Source organism: Siphateles boraxobius, unplaced genomic scaffold, assembly GCF_051911475.1.
Source record: "Siphateles boraxobius isolate OS27281-9 unplaced genomic scaffold, OSU_SipBor_1 3, whole genome shotgun sequence".
NCBI classification, from domain to species: domain Eukaryota; kingdom Metazoa; phylum Chordata; class Actinopteri; order Cypriniformes; family Leuciscidae; genus Siphateles; species Siphateles boraxobius.
This window is the reverse complement of record NW_027508919.1, coordinates 4,139,486-4,153,944: the sequence shown is the minus strand read 5'-3', so window position 1 is coordinate 4,153,944 and position 14,459 is coordinate 4,139,486. Positions and strand designations below refer to the sequence as shown.

Here is a 14,459-nt window from a genome sequence, read left to right as displayed (position 1 = left end):
CCCACCCCTAATAACAACGGGTATTAAACTTTCCATATCACTGCTGTGACCACATCATGCTTTATAGCGCTCTAAATATGAGACTTTATCCAAATGTTCCAGGATATGGCTATTATCATGTGCAAATGGCTGTGTAAACAGTTACGACTGGTGTTACTGGCAAAAACTGAAGACACTAAAAATCACTGAACCGTTATAAAATAGATTCAGCATTTAAGATTTACAGATGCTTCCAGCATCTTTTAAAAAGCACGTCTGGTCTCCTGTAAAGATGAAACATCGGCATTCATGTCTATGCTGTGGCCTTGGGGTTAGAGCATGAGATCTGAAGTGAGGTTGAATCTGGCTTGCGACATTTAAGTAAATCTCACAAAAACATATCCAGGTCACATATCACCTTAAATTTAAAATGTTGTTTTGCATTGTGGCATTACTTTCAATGCAATTAAGCACATTTCCTGCACTTATTTTCTATGTTATTATTGAAGGACGTTACCTGGGAAGCATGTTGCTAGGTGTTCGATGAGAGTCTCTTGTGTGACGGTCTTACGGGCGGAGTTCATGGCAGAAATGGCCAGGCACAGGATTTCTCCCAGTGGTATAAACTGGGATTGGCTGATGGGAGACATGCTGATAGGAGACACATCACCTGCAAAGCACAGAGATCAAAGGTCAAAGATGTGTGGCAGAGGTGAAAGGTTAAAACGTTACATGGTGGCTTTAGGAGTGCAGAACAGGTATCATGACTTTCTAGAGGAACTGATCAAAGTTGGTGTAAAATTTGTGTAAAGTTATAAATAAAGTTATATAAATACACTAATAACAGAATGATTAACTGTCCAATATTTAGATTATTATTTCAACATTTCAAGAACACCTGCATCAGTCAATAACATACTAAAATCAACAAAAAACACTATAGATACACAGACATCAAAATTCTGACAGATAACAATAGGCAAATAGTTATTGTGATAAATAGCCATTATTTTAATTCTCTATTTTGTGTAAAAAAACTCTTAAATGCTAGAGTTTTGACATCACAGTATTATTACTGAAAATATGAAAGACAGATTTACAATATGGTAAACATTACATTTAACTGCGTTTTTAAATGGTTAGTGTTTTTAAAGTGTCATGAAACCCTCCCTGTTTTTGAACTCATCGTTCACACCACAGACTTGAAAAAGACTCAAGAAATAGCTGTGTAAAGCTGTGGAAAAGTTGGATTGTAGAAGGTGGAACGAGGGAAGTGGGAACAAATGAAACAGTTCTGAAAGACACTCATTATTCAGACAAATGAATATTAAAACCTTTGATGCATTTTAAAAATATAACCCTATGACAACAAACTCAAAAATCGTATCATTATAGACTGCTAACAACGATCATGAACAAATCAAATACGTTTTCTTCTGTGTATCAAAATACTTTGTGTCATCGCATTTATAATCAGACGTACTGCTGTATTAAGCCCAATTTATACTTCTGCGTCGAACTTACGCCGTAGCTACGCTGTAGGCTGTGCGTAGAGCGCATACCCTTCGGCGTACCCTGACGTGCACCTCTCCAAAAATGTAACAACGCGTCAATTCTACGCGGACGCAAGCGCTGTGATTGGTCTGCTCAAACCGCTCCCTCGGGTTTCACATGCTCCCTCTGCGTGCGTCAAAGCGGACAACGACGCAGAAGTTTAAATTAAAACCAATGCGTAGTCTACGGCGTAGAGGCTCCGGCGTATGTCCGACGCAGAAGTATAAATCAGCCTTTAGTGTCTTTATTTGCACATATATATTTAGTTTGAAGAAGAGATGAAATATGTGCGCATACGCTGAGCTTGTTCATGTTTGGAGCACTGGTAAATTAAATATGTCCCAAAAAACCCTTGAAAAACGGTCCCAATATGAACTATGATCCAGAAATTTATCCGGTGTTGTTGTTACATATTAAATATTGTTACAGCAATATCTTAGTAGTCAAAATCCAGCTCTGACTGCATCGTGGGGAAAATGCAAACAACACTTTCTTTTTTTTTTTTACTGTACTTAGGAACACACACTTACGACATGTCCGAACGCAAATCTGAACCGTCAGGTAAACGAACAGCGCTGTATAGATCTCTTGTGACATTTGAATTCTCTGTATTATGCATGAGATCACATTACAGCAGAGCAGTGATTGGATTAAAAGAGTTTATTCCCATGAATAATGGAGAGAAAAGCTCAGAAACTGAGAAACATACTCTCCAACCACAGCAGCCAATCCCAACTCCGAATTAGCACATTAGCCTTTGAAAAACCCTTATCAGTTGACCTCTACAATATACTCTCAAAGTTACACCTTGGCAACAAATTGCTGGCAGTCCAACAAAAATCACTTTCCAAAAACGTTTTAATCTTCACTCACTGTTTTCGAACAGCCCTGCAGCAGAAATGACATATCCCACCTTCAGCCTACTGAAATCAAATCTCTGACATTGACACAACTATAGCATCTTTAACACAACCATAGCATCTTTAACTATCAACTTAACACTTGCTCTCTGAATCGACCTACATTCTGTACTACTCAAAGACCTCTCCTAAAAATAGCGCAGAACATCTGGTGCTATACTCTCCAGTAAAGGCCCCGGATGAGACATCCAGAGGAAGCAGCACTCCCAGTCAGCAGGCCTTGGCACCTGGGTAAGTAGCTCAGCATGGATCCGTGGCTCTTAGGATCCAAATCGGGCTTATCAAGCGTGCAAAGAGAGGACAGAAACACACTGTTAATGCACCTTCCTTGCAGGTGAAGAACAAGGGTAAGCTGATTAAGACAAAACACGTGAGAAGTGCACAAAGTGAGCTAGTGTCCATGTGAAGGTGGAAAGCAATAACAGGGCACTGATAAAGATGAAACGCTGACCTAAGATCGGTTTTAATCCCACTTGGGCTGTAGATGCAGGAACCAGATTGTAGATGAACATGGAGGTGGTGTTTATTCTAGAGGAGAATCACATGATCTACAGATATGCAAAGGTATCCCATTTACAGTCTGGCCTGGTGCCATTACTTGAACAATGACCAAGACGTTGTCAAACCTGCTAAAAAAGAACAGGTGTACAAGTAACACAAGATTAACAGAACACCAAACAATTATAGTGAGCAGTCTGGGTTCAAAGGCAACCACATCACAAATATATTTACAATGAAGAATACCTTTTAGTATGTGGTCACCTGAGAAATAGTTAATACACTGAAAAAAAGTCTTAGATCTTTGAGTTCAGCTCATGAAAAATGGGGGCAAAAACAAAAGTGTTGCATTTATAATTTTTTTCAATGTAAACAAATGGCCTTTTTCTCTCAAATATTGTTCACAAATCTGTCTAAATCAGTGTTAGTGAGCACTTCTCCTTTGCCGAGATAATCCATCCACCTCACAGGTGTGGCATATCAAGATGCTGATTAGACACCATGATTATTGCACAGGTGTGCCTTAGGCTGTGCCTTAGGATGCTCAAAAAAAAGAATTAATTGGTTAGTTGAATTGGTAACACTGTACATGAATTTTAACATTAGAAGCATCAGGAATCACAAACTTACAGCTAACAACAAATTATAGCATTTAAAAATCTAGAAAAAACAACAACAACTTGTTTTGTTCAATCCCAAACAATGCATTAACTTTTTTATTTCATTTATTTGAAATAAACATTACCTTGAATTGACATATAAATGACCCTTTAAATACTCTTCAAGTATATCAAAAGTTCCCTGTTTTTTTATGTTAGCTACTGCATTGATTAAAATAAAACATCACTTTGATAGTGCAATCGAAACTTTGACAAATAAGCAAAAAGTAACCAAGAGTGAAGACTTCAGATGCAAAAGCCTCTAAGTCAGTCTAACGTTTTTCTTTAATATTAAAATTTGTATCAGTATTTTTATCATAAAGTATTTGAAGAACGTATACTGTTTGGAGAGCATTCACTCAATATTATTATCTATTTTTTTTACATAGGTGGCTTTTAGAGCATTGGTGGTCTTCATATATACAGAAATAACTTAACTAAACGGTGGTTAACTAAGCACATTAACTAGGCCTGAACATCCTAAACATGTATATATTTCAGTCATATAATGCCGTTTCCTCATCCTCATTCTCCATCTCCCCTGTGAGATATTTTACGCCAGACCACCTCTCCTTACAGACACTGACATCACTGTTTTCCTTCTCCTTCCAGGAAAGAGCTCCAACCGCCAGACTGCGACTGCGGGCCTGCGGCCCAGTAACTCGTGACCACAGTCACAGACACTGTATAGTAAACACACTGCAGTCCAAACATCACTTCACCAGCGGTCAGAGCAATTTCTCAGTTCATCACTACAGTACGTCTCACACAGAGCTCCTGAACTAGACAACCTTGCATCCACCACGGTTAGGCGATATGACCAAAATCATATATTACGATATCAGTCATTTTATTTCATGATAATGATATATATATCACGATATAGTTATTTTTGCTTTAAGAAAGGTTAAGATCAGTTGTGTAGTCTACGTGATACGCAGGTATACGCCGTATACCCACTAGAAAATGTCAAGGATTTCCGTATGCCCACTAGGAAATATCAAAGATCTCCGTATACCCACTTTAAAAAGCGTGAGGATTCGTAACAACATCGTTTTGTGAAAGAACTTTCATTCATAAATTCACCCCGCCGTGACGTTTGTGTTTGCGCAGCGACACGGATCGAATCGCGGAATCCAGCAACAAATGTAACTTCTGTAAAGCGGAACGTCACGCAATTTGGCCATTTTTGAATGAATAAATCAAAAGTAATGATACAATGAATCAAATATCGATATGTACTAAGTGTCTATGAATATTAAAGCTCATAAAAACAGCTTTATTTAAATAAACTCTGAATGTTCTGCGTGTTTCTGTGAATGAGCGCTCAATGTGTGCTCTACTACACACTGACGCGCGAGTGACACTCGTGGTGTTTTCAGCGTCTATGAGGAGGACATGCACACATTTGAACTTCATTGCAGAGCTTTTATGAGTCACTTCACAAGAATTTTACCATTTCATTTGATAAAACTATCGTCATTCATTCGTATCATATACACACTCACAAACTTTAAAGTCTTCATTACAACCTGTCAAAATCAAAGTTTTGTATAACTTGAAGAAAATATAACAGAAATATATTACTATTGCACAGTAGAGTATACTTCAAGTAGGCCGAATAATAATAATAGTTTATTTAAACACACAGAAGCTCAAATGTCTTTAATTTACAACCCACCAAAATAAAAGTTTGTAGAGATAAATAAAGTAACTCGAGGGAATTATGAAAGAAATTGCACAGTAAGATGTAGGCTACTTTTTTAAATAATAATAATCAAATCTATTAAAACATAATTTTAAAGGAATATCACACAAGTTTTTAAAGAGTAAATTTTAATTTGTGCTTATAATGTTAAAGTCTTTTAATTGTCAGCTGATAAAACCTGTGCTTCAGGGACCATATTCATATCACATCTAAGGCTAAATGTAGCTCTTTACTGGCTGAGTTAGATGGCGATTAACACTAAACAGTAGAAAACGGGTGGTGTTGGCGATGGGGTGGGGGTACGGGGGGCTTGGGCTGGTATATAACAGTATACTCACTACAAAAAACTAGACTACACCACTGGTTATGATATCATAATTATCAATATTTTCAATATAATTTAAAAACTAATACTAGCCAAAAAAAGCTTAAAGCTCAAGCTGACTGAAGACAAGTAAACAGTGATAAAGAAAGAGCAAGAAAACTACAATAAAACAAATGCACAAATGAAATGGACCTAAAAACTTTAAGCAAATAAGAAATAATCAAACGTATTAAAAAAAACAATGCATAGTCATCACTGTGTAAATTAAATAAACATTCGTATTAAAGCTACAGAAGTGATTCAGTCAAGAGCAGTGAGATTTTGTAAATTTGGATGCTGTCACTTTAAGACCGACTGCACGGATCTATTAAACTTGTGCGTTTTCTTGCAGCTGATTACGTATACTTAAGACATAAATAACTGTTTACTTGCAAACACATGGTCATTTTGATACATAAGTACAGTATGCGTATTAAACCGTTGAAACCCAATCAGGCGGCAAAAAGAACTCGGTTCATTACTCATGCACTCTATATGCAGCGGCTTTATATACTGAAAATAGTTGTCTTTCGCTGCTTATTGCACTTCAACAGTATAAAATCAGTTGTTTTAAAACTGAAATGCTTAAAATCGCATACAAACGATAAGCTTTCTTGACCGCGCAGCACAGCAACGTCACGTATGCGTAACTGCGATAGAGATGATACTCCAAAATCACAACCAAATGACAAATTTCTACTGGGTAATCATGTCTACCAGTATATCGCCCACCCCTAGAGGAAATGATCTGAAAAAGCAAGAGGGACACATTATACATCTCATCAGGGTAGTTCGAGAATATTTGGATGATGGAATATTCGGTTGGTGGACCATAAGAGATTTACTGAAAGGCAGGTAAGACAGAAGTAATGCTTACTTTAAAAAACACAACATGCTAGGTTTAGAATAATTTTTTTTAAAAATCACTTCTAAAAATACAATTCCCAGCAAGAATGTAAAAAAGAAAGAATATTCCAAATCTCCAAACAATCATTATGTTTTTCCTCACTACACAAGTGCACTTTGGCATAAACGGCAGAAAAATGGATTTCATTACACAATAGCCATAGTGTAAGAGGACAAAAGGGGAGGAGCTGCTCTCTGCTTCCTGAGCGAGCTTTGATCTCTCTGATGGTCCATGCGTGTTGTGATGGTGATGATAGCATTCAACAGCAGGACGTGACCAGCTCTCTGCATTACAATGAGTACTGAAACTCAAACATCTGCAGCAAACTGTCATGGTGTGTTCGGACTCAAAGTCCTGCGGTCATTTCAAATAAAATACTCAATAGGAGATTTGGTATTTCATAAGGTGAAAAAATAAAACTACTAGCGAATGTGTCAGATCTTATACAAAGGCTCTCTGGAATACTTGTTTCTGATTGGTCGATGCAGTCAGATATTTTTGTAAAATTACTGGTCGCTGCAGTCAGATATTTTTGTAAAATTACTGCTGATGTGTATATTTGATTGTTGTACAAGCCAAACCAATTCCTACACAAATAACATTTTCCACACACACACTATCATATAAACAACCAAATTCAAATGTAATTTGCTTTTAAATTGGACCTTGTTGGAATTAATGAACACATAACCCATTTTACAGCATATTTAAAAATCATCAAGGTACCATAACCACAGTTTTACTGTTGTAAGTGATTGAAATGAATTAGATTCGAATTAGTCATTAAAAAGAAGATGTGAAAAAAATGTTCTGAAAGCTTCTTGCAGAAAAATTTGGTTTTACTTTTGTGTAAATTGTAGAGAGGGAGAACTACAACACTTACAAAAAAGTATTTTTTAAAGTATTTTGGATGTCAATAGCATATAAATATGGTAATCATTCAGTACTATCGTGTATATCAAATTACTATGGTACTGATATATGATGCCATCACTGTATCACAGTACTTTAAATCGCAACGGAAGCCTTAAAAAAAAAGACTCAAAAACCGATACATTGCTTTAAACTTCCAGATGCTCTGGGTGGAAAAACATCTCAACTGAACCGTGGAAACTTTCACGGATATCTGGGAAACCAGGAAGTGACTTCACATGCAACAAAGAGCTGCATTATCAGAAGCAAAATGGAAAACGTGTGGTGTTGCTGTCAGCTTTTAACCCCCAGCAGGGAGGGAGGAAAAGAATGGCAGACATTTTCAGATCTTCCTGCTCCATTTGTCCACCCCCACCTCCCTCTAAACAGTAGGCCCAGAACAGGGGGCTCGTCTGATGGGTTCGACACAAGTGTCGAAGTGTTGAAAACGCAGTCCTTCTTTATCTGATCCAGCCTGCAACAGCTGCATCACTGCCATGGTGAGATCAGCACGGCACTGACAGGGTTAATAAAACACAAGCGAGACACATGACATGGAGAGAAAAGCAGATGATAGAGAGACAACCATCCTTGAATTAGAGAACATGAATGTGTTTTGCTCCGGAGGCGTTCGCCATCAGATAATGGAGGAGGAGGTCCGCAGAAGACGCGCTCACGCCTGATACTGCGTGGTAAACAATCCCCCCTCAGCTTGGGCTCTTTGTCCAAACACCTCCCGATCAACCCCACCCCCTCTTTTGTGATTCATTCTGACAACGCAACAGCACGCCTGCAGATGAACATGCGTTAGAAACACAGCCGTGGCTGCGATGAAAGAGAGAAGATCAAGCTCTACCTTGGTTTATTCCGTGTGGCTCCAGCTCCTAAAATCCAACCAGACTTTGGGATCCTTCCGAGAGCCTTCCACAGACAAATGAGCATTCACTCCAGGGTCTTACCCAGCATGCTCTGGTCCACACAAAGAGAGGGGAGGTGTGACCAATCACATTGGTGGCTGAGCTTGCACTGTTTTTTTTTTGGCGAGGGGAGGGGGAGGGGGGGTCCTTACAACACTTGCTCACTCCCAGGAATGCCCACTGACACAGTCTAGTGGGCGGGCCCTTACAGAAAAGGTTGTTATGGCAACGCATCCCTGTTGTACCAAGTGCTTGTTCTTCCACGAGACACATTTTCTCTCTTTCTGCTGCTCTGTTTCAGGTTCCACAGATTTTCCCCACTATGCCACATTCTGCTAATTAATAATTTAAGGAATCAGACTCAAAGCACGTTTTTCCAATGTGTAATAAATGCATGATTTTTAATAGTCATTTAAATAAATTCGTTTTTACCATCTTCGGATCGTCACTTGTATTAGACCTTTTATCTCTAGGCCAGATGCAGAGAGGATTATTCATGTCTTTATTACATCTAGGATTGATTATTATAACTCACTTTTTTCTGGTCTACCAGCAAATTCTATCAAGAGGCTGCAATATATATAAAATTCAGCTGCGCGTGTTTTGAATTATACATCTTCACGCTAGGGATTGAACAAATTCAGATTTTTCTTAAGTCGACATTTATGTGATTAAAGTCGAGTCGACTAGTCGCTGATGATGTCATTAATGTACAAATAAGCCTGAACCTCGAGCTGTGACTCGAACGTGGGTTGCCTTGTGCACAGTTACAGCATAACGGCTTACTTTTAATCAATTTTTTATATTTATCACAGATTTCTGCTCGTTCTAAATCAGATACAGATAAAGTAGTACAGATTACATTTATATGAATGCATATATGGGTGTGAATTATTTCTACCTTGCAGCGTTCTCTACTAATAGTGAAGCTGTGGGGTTTAGTTACTAAAAAATATATGCTAGAACTCTTCAGTTTCTAAGCTATTTTATTGATAAATCGGAACAGTGTTGACATTACATTTCTGCGCTACAAAATGTTTAAGTGCGCGATCTCCAATTGATCTTTGAGCTACTATCTGTATGTGTGTGTGTGCGCGTTACAATACAGAATGGCGATCAACTTACGTGTACGATAAGCTGTTTAAAACGTGCATTCACCCTAGCAATTTTGAGCACCCAGATGGTATAATCAAACATATCTTGTGGGGAGCTCTCGGAGTATGCATTTTTTGTACTGTTGGAAACAGTGTAAAATTGGACTTCAAAAGATTTCTTATCCTGTTGCGCCCTCTATAGGCCATGATCAGCGACTAGCTGACACTAGGGTGACTATACGTCCTCTTTTTCCTGGACATGTCCTCTTTTTCGACCCAAATAAATGCATCCGGCCGGGATTTCTAGATAGTCCAAAATGTCCAGGATTCGGCTTTTACTTCCTACATTACCATTCATTGTGTGCATTTTTGCATTGCGTTAGGTCCCGCCTTCTCGCATGCCACCATTGGTCGGTCGGTTGGTCATGTAAGTAACGCAAACATTGGTCAAACTTCATCTCAATCATTACCCTAAGCACATCGGCTTGCTTGTCAACAGTGGCACATGGCTCCTGAACAGCGTTAAAAAAAAAAAAGCCCAAAATGTAAATTCAAAGATGATTTATAGAGAAAATTCCTGTGTTTTCGTCTCGGTCAGGATCCGTGTGAAGCAGAATGCATGACCTGCAAAGCTGGGACGTACGTGTTCATGTCGAATAAAGGTGCTATGTAGCAACCTAGAAGCCCACATAAGGAAAGTATACCAAAGAACACCAGGAGGACTGAAATTATTTTTTACTGAGATAGTGTTTTTTTTTATGGCAACTGATTTTTATTTTTTATTTTAACCTAAGGACATGAAAAGAAACAGTGTCATGTAAAAGGTGTTAAAAGCTAAACTCTTTTTATTCGTTTGTTATTCTATTGTTGCGGGCTAAAAGTTGAATAGGAAGGATATATTACTTTATGTATTAAAGTTAAATAACATGATTTTTGATATTATATACTTTGTATTATTTGCTATTTTGTATTCTGTAACATATTGTAGCACTTTGAGTATGAGAAAGGCGTATTACAAATGAAAATCTACTACTACTACTTCTACTACTACTGCATTGTGAGGAAGGAGATTCCTGTTTTTTTTTAATAATCGGAGTGCACAAGAGTCGAATGACATCATGCACCGCAAATGACCCAAATCCAACGTCACTTCCATCTCGAGGCAAACGATGAGTGTGTATGATCATGGTAGCTGTTGGCTACCATTATGGCGAGTGGGTGTGAGGAGGAGCTGGAAGGAAAGGGGGGAGGGGGTTATAGTGGGAGAGGGGGAGGGGTGGTCTCTTAAAGGACACACGGGCAATCACAAAAGGTTCAGGCTTTATTCAGAAACACAGAGGATCTGCTGTCTCATGCAGTCCGCCCCTGAAATTAATTCAGGTTCCCAGGGCTGACTGACAGATCTCCCTATAAAAGGAACCGTTAATCACACTGTGAATCAATTCTGGATGATAAAATAGTCCCACTTACTTGGAAATAGAAAATAAATGGTGTTTTTACCGATAGACTGGTTTGCAATTTAGTAGTAATTTTTTAAAGCATTTTAGTTATTCCATCTGAGCCAAGTATCACTATTAATATTGTATTCAGCAAGAATGTATTAAAATATTAAAAGGTGACCATAAATGTATTTAGAATCCTAAACATTTTTTATATAAATGTTACAAAATATTTCAAATAATTTTTTTTTTACTTTGTTGAAAGAATCCTAAAAAGTAATAATATCATGTTAACACAAACATATTAAGCAGTACAACAGTTAACATTGTATAATAATAATAATAATAATAATAATAAAGCATATTAGAATGATTTCTGGGCCCGTTCTTACGCTAATTACAAAAAAAAGTGTAAGGCCTGTACAAATTCTAGAAATCGTGAAAAATGGCACTAATTAGCAATAGTGTAACAAACATTTACACATTTTATTTATCTATTAAAACTTTTTTAGGTCATTTTGCCTACTTGGCTGTTTCCCTTTTTAAATGGATTTGATTTCATTGCTGTCTTGACGCCAGCCAAGCACTGCGTATAAGTGACATGTTAGCCACCAACTTGGTAACCATCAGAAAATCCAAGCAACCACAAAGCAACATCCTAAAAACCACTTAGAGGAGCTAAGCAACCCTAGTATCATGACAGCAACTTAACACAGGCAAAAAACCCTCACGTTTTACAGATTTTTTTTTTATCTTGTTATTAATAAAAGCTTAAAATTGCAAGCTAAATATCACTCAACTGTATCATAGTTATTGCAGTCTGAAATTATGATTTAAAGTGTTAACTTTGCCACAAAACCTTGAGCCAGAGAAAGAAGGCTAACTGTCAAACCCACAAACTGAATCAGCTCAGGGGGCTGGACCTGGTGTCATAAGAACAAGACTTTAAATGGAAATATTCCGTTAATCTGATACGGCCTGTTCTTTTTCATAAATTACAGACACAAATTAGACTGTTTAGTCCTATATCAATAGATAAATGTCCATGCCGACAACAACTTCCCCCATAATAAGTACTAAACAAATAAAAGTTACAAAAGTGCACTGTTTCATTAACACACACACACACACACACACACACACACACACACACACACACACACACACACACACACACACACACACACACACACACACACACACACACACACACACACACACACACACACACACACACACACACACACACACACCCCATCACAGGTGTCACTGTGGCATTCAGTGTCAGGACCAGATGCCACAGCAACAAATCACCTTATAGCTTGTGTTGGTGAGGGTGGGACTACATGAGATGCTACTGTATGTTTTATTAGAGAGACGGTTAAATTGTTAAGTGGATATTATCTTCTAGACAAATAATTAATTTGTCAGAATATTAATTTTATTCAAATATGGCCATGTACAAAAAGTAGTGAGGCACCAAAATGAAAATTCTTGGATGCAACCAAAAATTGTGCACACATTGGCTAAAAACAAGTTAAAGAAAATTATTTAGATTTTTAAAGATTATCTTTAATTTATTTTTCATTAGATTAATTAAACTTGCACAAATTCATAAGTTAGATGTTTGACAGCTAAAGGTTAGGTGAGTGTCTTCTTTAAGTTAAAATGATCCCAGCTGCAACTCAGTCAAACTCTGGGACAGAAACTTGTTTGAAAATGGGCATTGTTTTTGTAATTCCATTTGTGAAGCTAGCGGAAGTTGACACACTGCACCTTTAATAACTGATACCAACTGAACATTAGGCCTAATGGTGCATTGCATTCATGTTATGTCGAAAATGTTATGTTATTTTCTTTAAGCTCTGATCTTTATGAGTTGGGGGCCTGTCAGTGAGAAACATGGCGGAATACCTATAAATATTGTGGTATTCCGCCGTGACATTGTCTGGCTGTTTTTATTTATAACAAAATAAGCTAATTCCCTGCATAAAATATAATAGCGTTGTAATATATCAATTTCATATGTAACGATAAAGTTCACATTGGCTTCATAATTTAATAAAAAAACTTTAAAAAGCAAAACACACCTGATGCACATTCTTTGTTCTTCATTTTCCAGAAGTAGAGTTAAAAAACCTTGTGTGGTTAATTAAGAGAAGGTACACTGCCATCTTGCTCCGACGAAAGTGACTTAAACGCACCTGACTTCGTAAACACGACTTCTTAACTCGTAAATACGAACTTCCCAGGAGGACTTGAATGCACCATAATTCTCTAGTTACTGTTGGTTGTAACACTAGATGGTGGTAACGGAAAGTCTAGACATGCAAGGTGGTGAAGTTGAAAGTGCCAAAGATATGAAAGAATTCCAATTTTTGGCTACTTCAATCTTGCGTCTCATCTCCAGGACGGATCAAAACATTCAAAAAGCTGTCAGGCGGCATTTTTCCCCAATTCGTGTGGCAGCATGTTTATGCCCTGTGGATCTGCCTGACTTCAATCACGGCACAACTTAAATGAATGAGATGTGTAGCCTCTTAGAAAACAGAAGCTCAGACTGTTTGGCACATCTTCCACAACAAAAAAAAAAAGACTTGGTTTCATGGATCAGCTCAAGGGGAGACATCAAAGAAAACTAATTCTAGCTCAAAAAATGACTGCCCTCCACATACCCTCGACAGATCACTTCAGCATTACATCTGTGATGCAACTGGAGCTGAAAATGTCGAAATCGCCCCTAAGTTTGAAATATAATACAAAAATCATTGGCTTGAAAAGGTTTTGATGTGAATGATTACAGCTGTATTGCCAATACCCCACAGTGAAGCAGGGGCTTCCGTTAGCGGCTTTGTCATTCAAATTAAACCCATTCAAAGAGCGAGTGCTATGGCAACATTAAACAAACAAACTCCATCAAACAAACACACTGGCTTGATATGGATTTCAGTCCATGTCTATTAGCTTTGAGGCTGTCTGTATACACATTTAAAAATGTAAAATATACAATATTTTGGAAAACACACCAAAATATTGATGACTCGTGCTTCATTATGCAGCAGACATTTGTCCGTCAATCATATACCCTCATGTGTTTGCCAGAGTGATATCACTATACCTGTTCTGTTGGGTGACCCTGAGGACATGACACCCGAGACTCCTCCAATGGTGTGCAAACACTAAGGAAAGGTGTGAATACGATTGTGTGAGAAGAAGCGTTTACATTGTTCTCACACCATTAAAATAGATTGGATCATTGCGTACCTAAAGACACTTTGATATGAAGAAAGGCCTTAAACAAAAGAGAAAACCAATATAGGTTCATAGATTTTAATTTCAAACCATGTCATTTCTACGAAGTATGGATAAAAGCAATGTTTGAGCAATAAATATTTTTTAACGTTTGCTTAGAACTAGTGCTGGGCAATATGACCAAAAAAACATCATATCGCTGTACTTTTTTGGTTGAACGGTGATATACGGTATATTTAGCTCTGTATTTTCTCCG

At 37.7% G+C, this 14,459-nt stretch overlaps 1 protein-coding gene across 4 annotated transcripts in view; it reads right to left on the bottom strand.

The window, feature by feature from the left end:
* stox2b (storkhead box 2b) overlaps positions 1–14,459 on the bottom strand; it is a 67,487-nt gene that overhangs the window by 11,651 nt on the left and 41,377 nt on the right. For 3 of the 4 annotated variants that reach the window (XM_077247470.1, XM_077247473.1, XM_077247471.1), the window contains exon 2: positions 497–649. In XM_077247470.1, the coding sequence (XP_077103585.1) occupies positions 497–649 (153 nt within the window). Of the gene's footprint in view, positions 1–496; positions 650–8,357; positions 8,481–14,459 lie in introns of those variants that run through there. The other variant, XM_077247472.1, reaches the window with a different exon arrangement.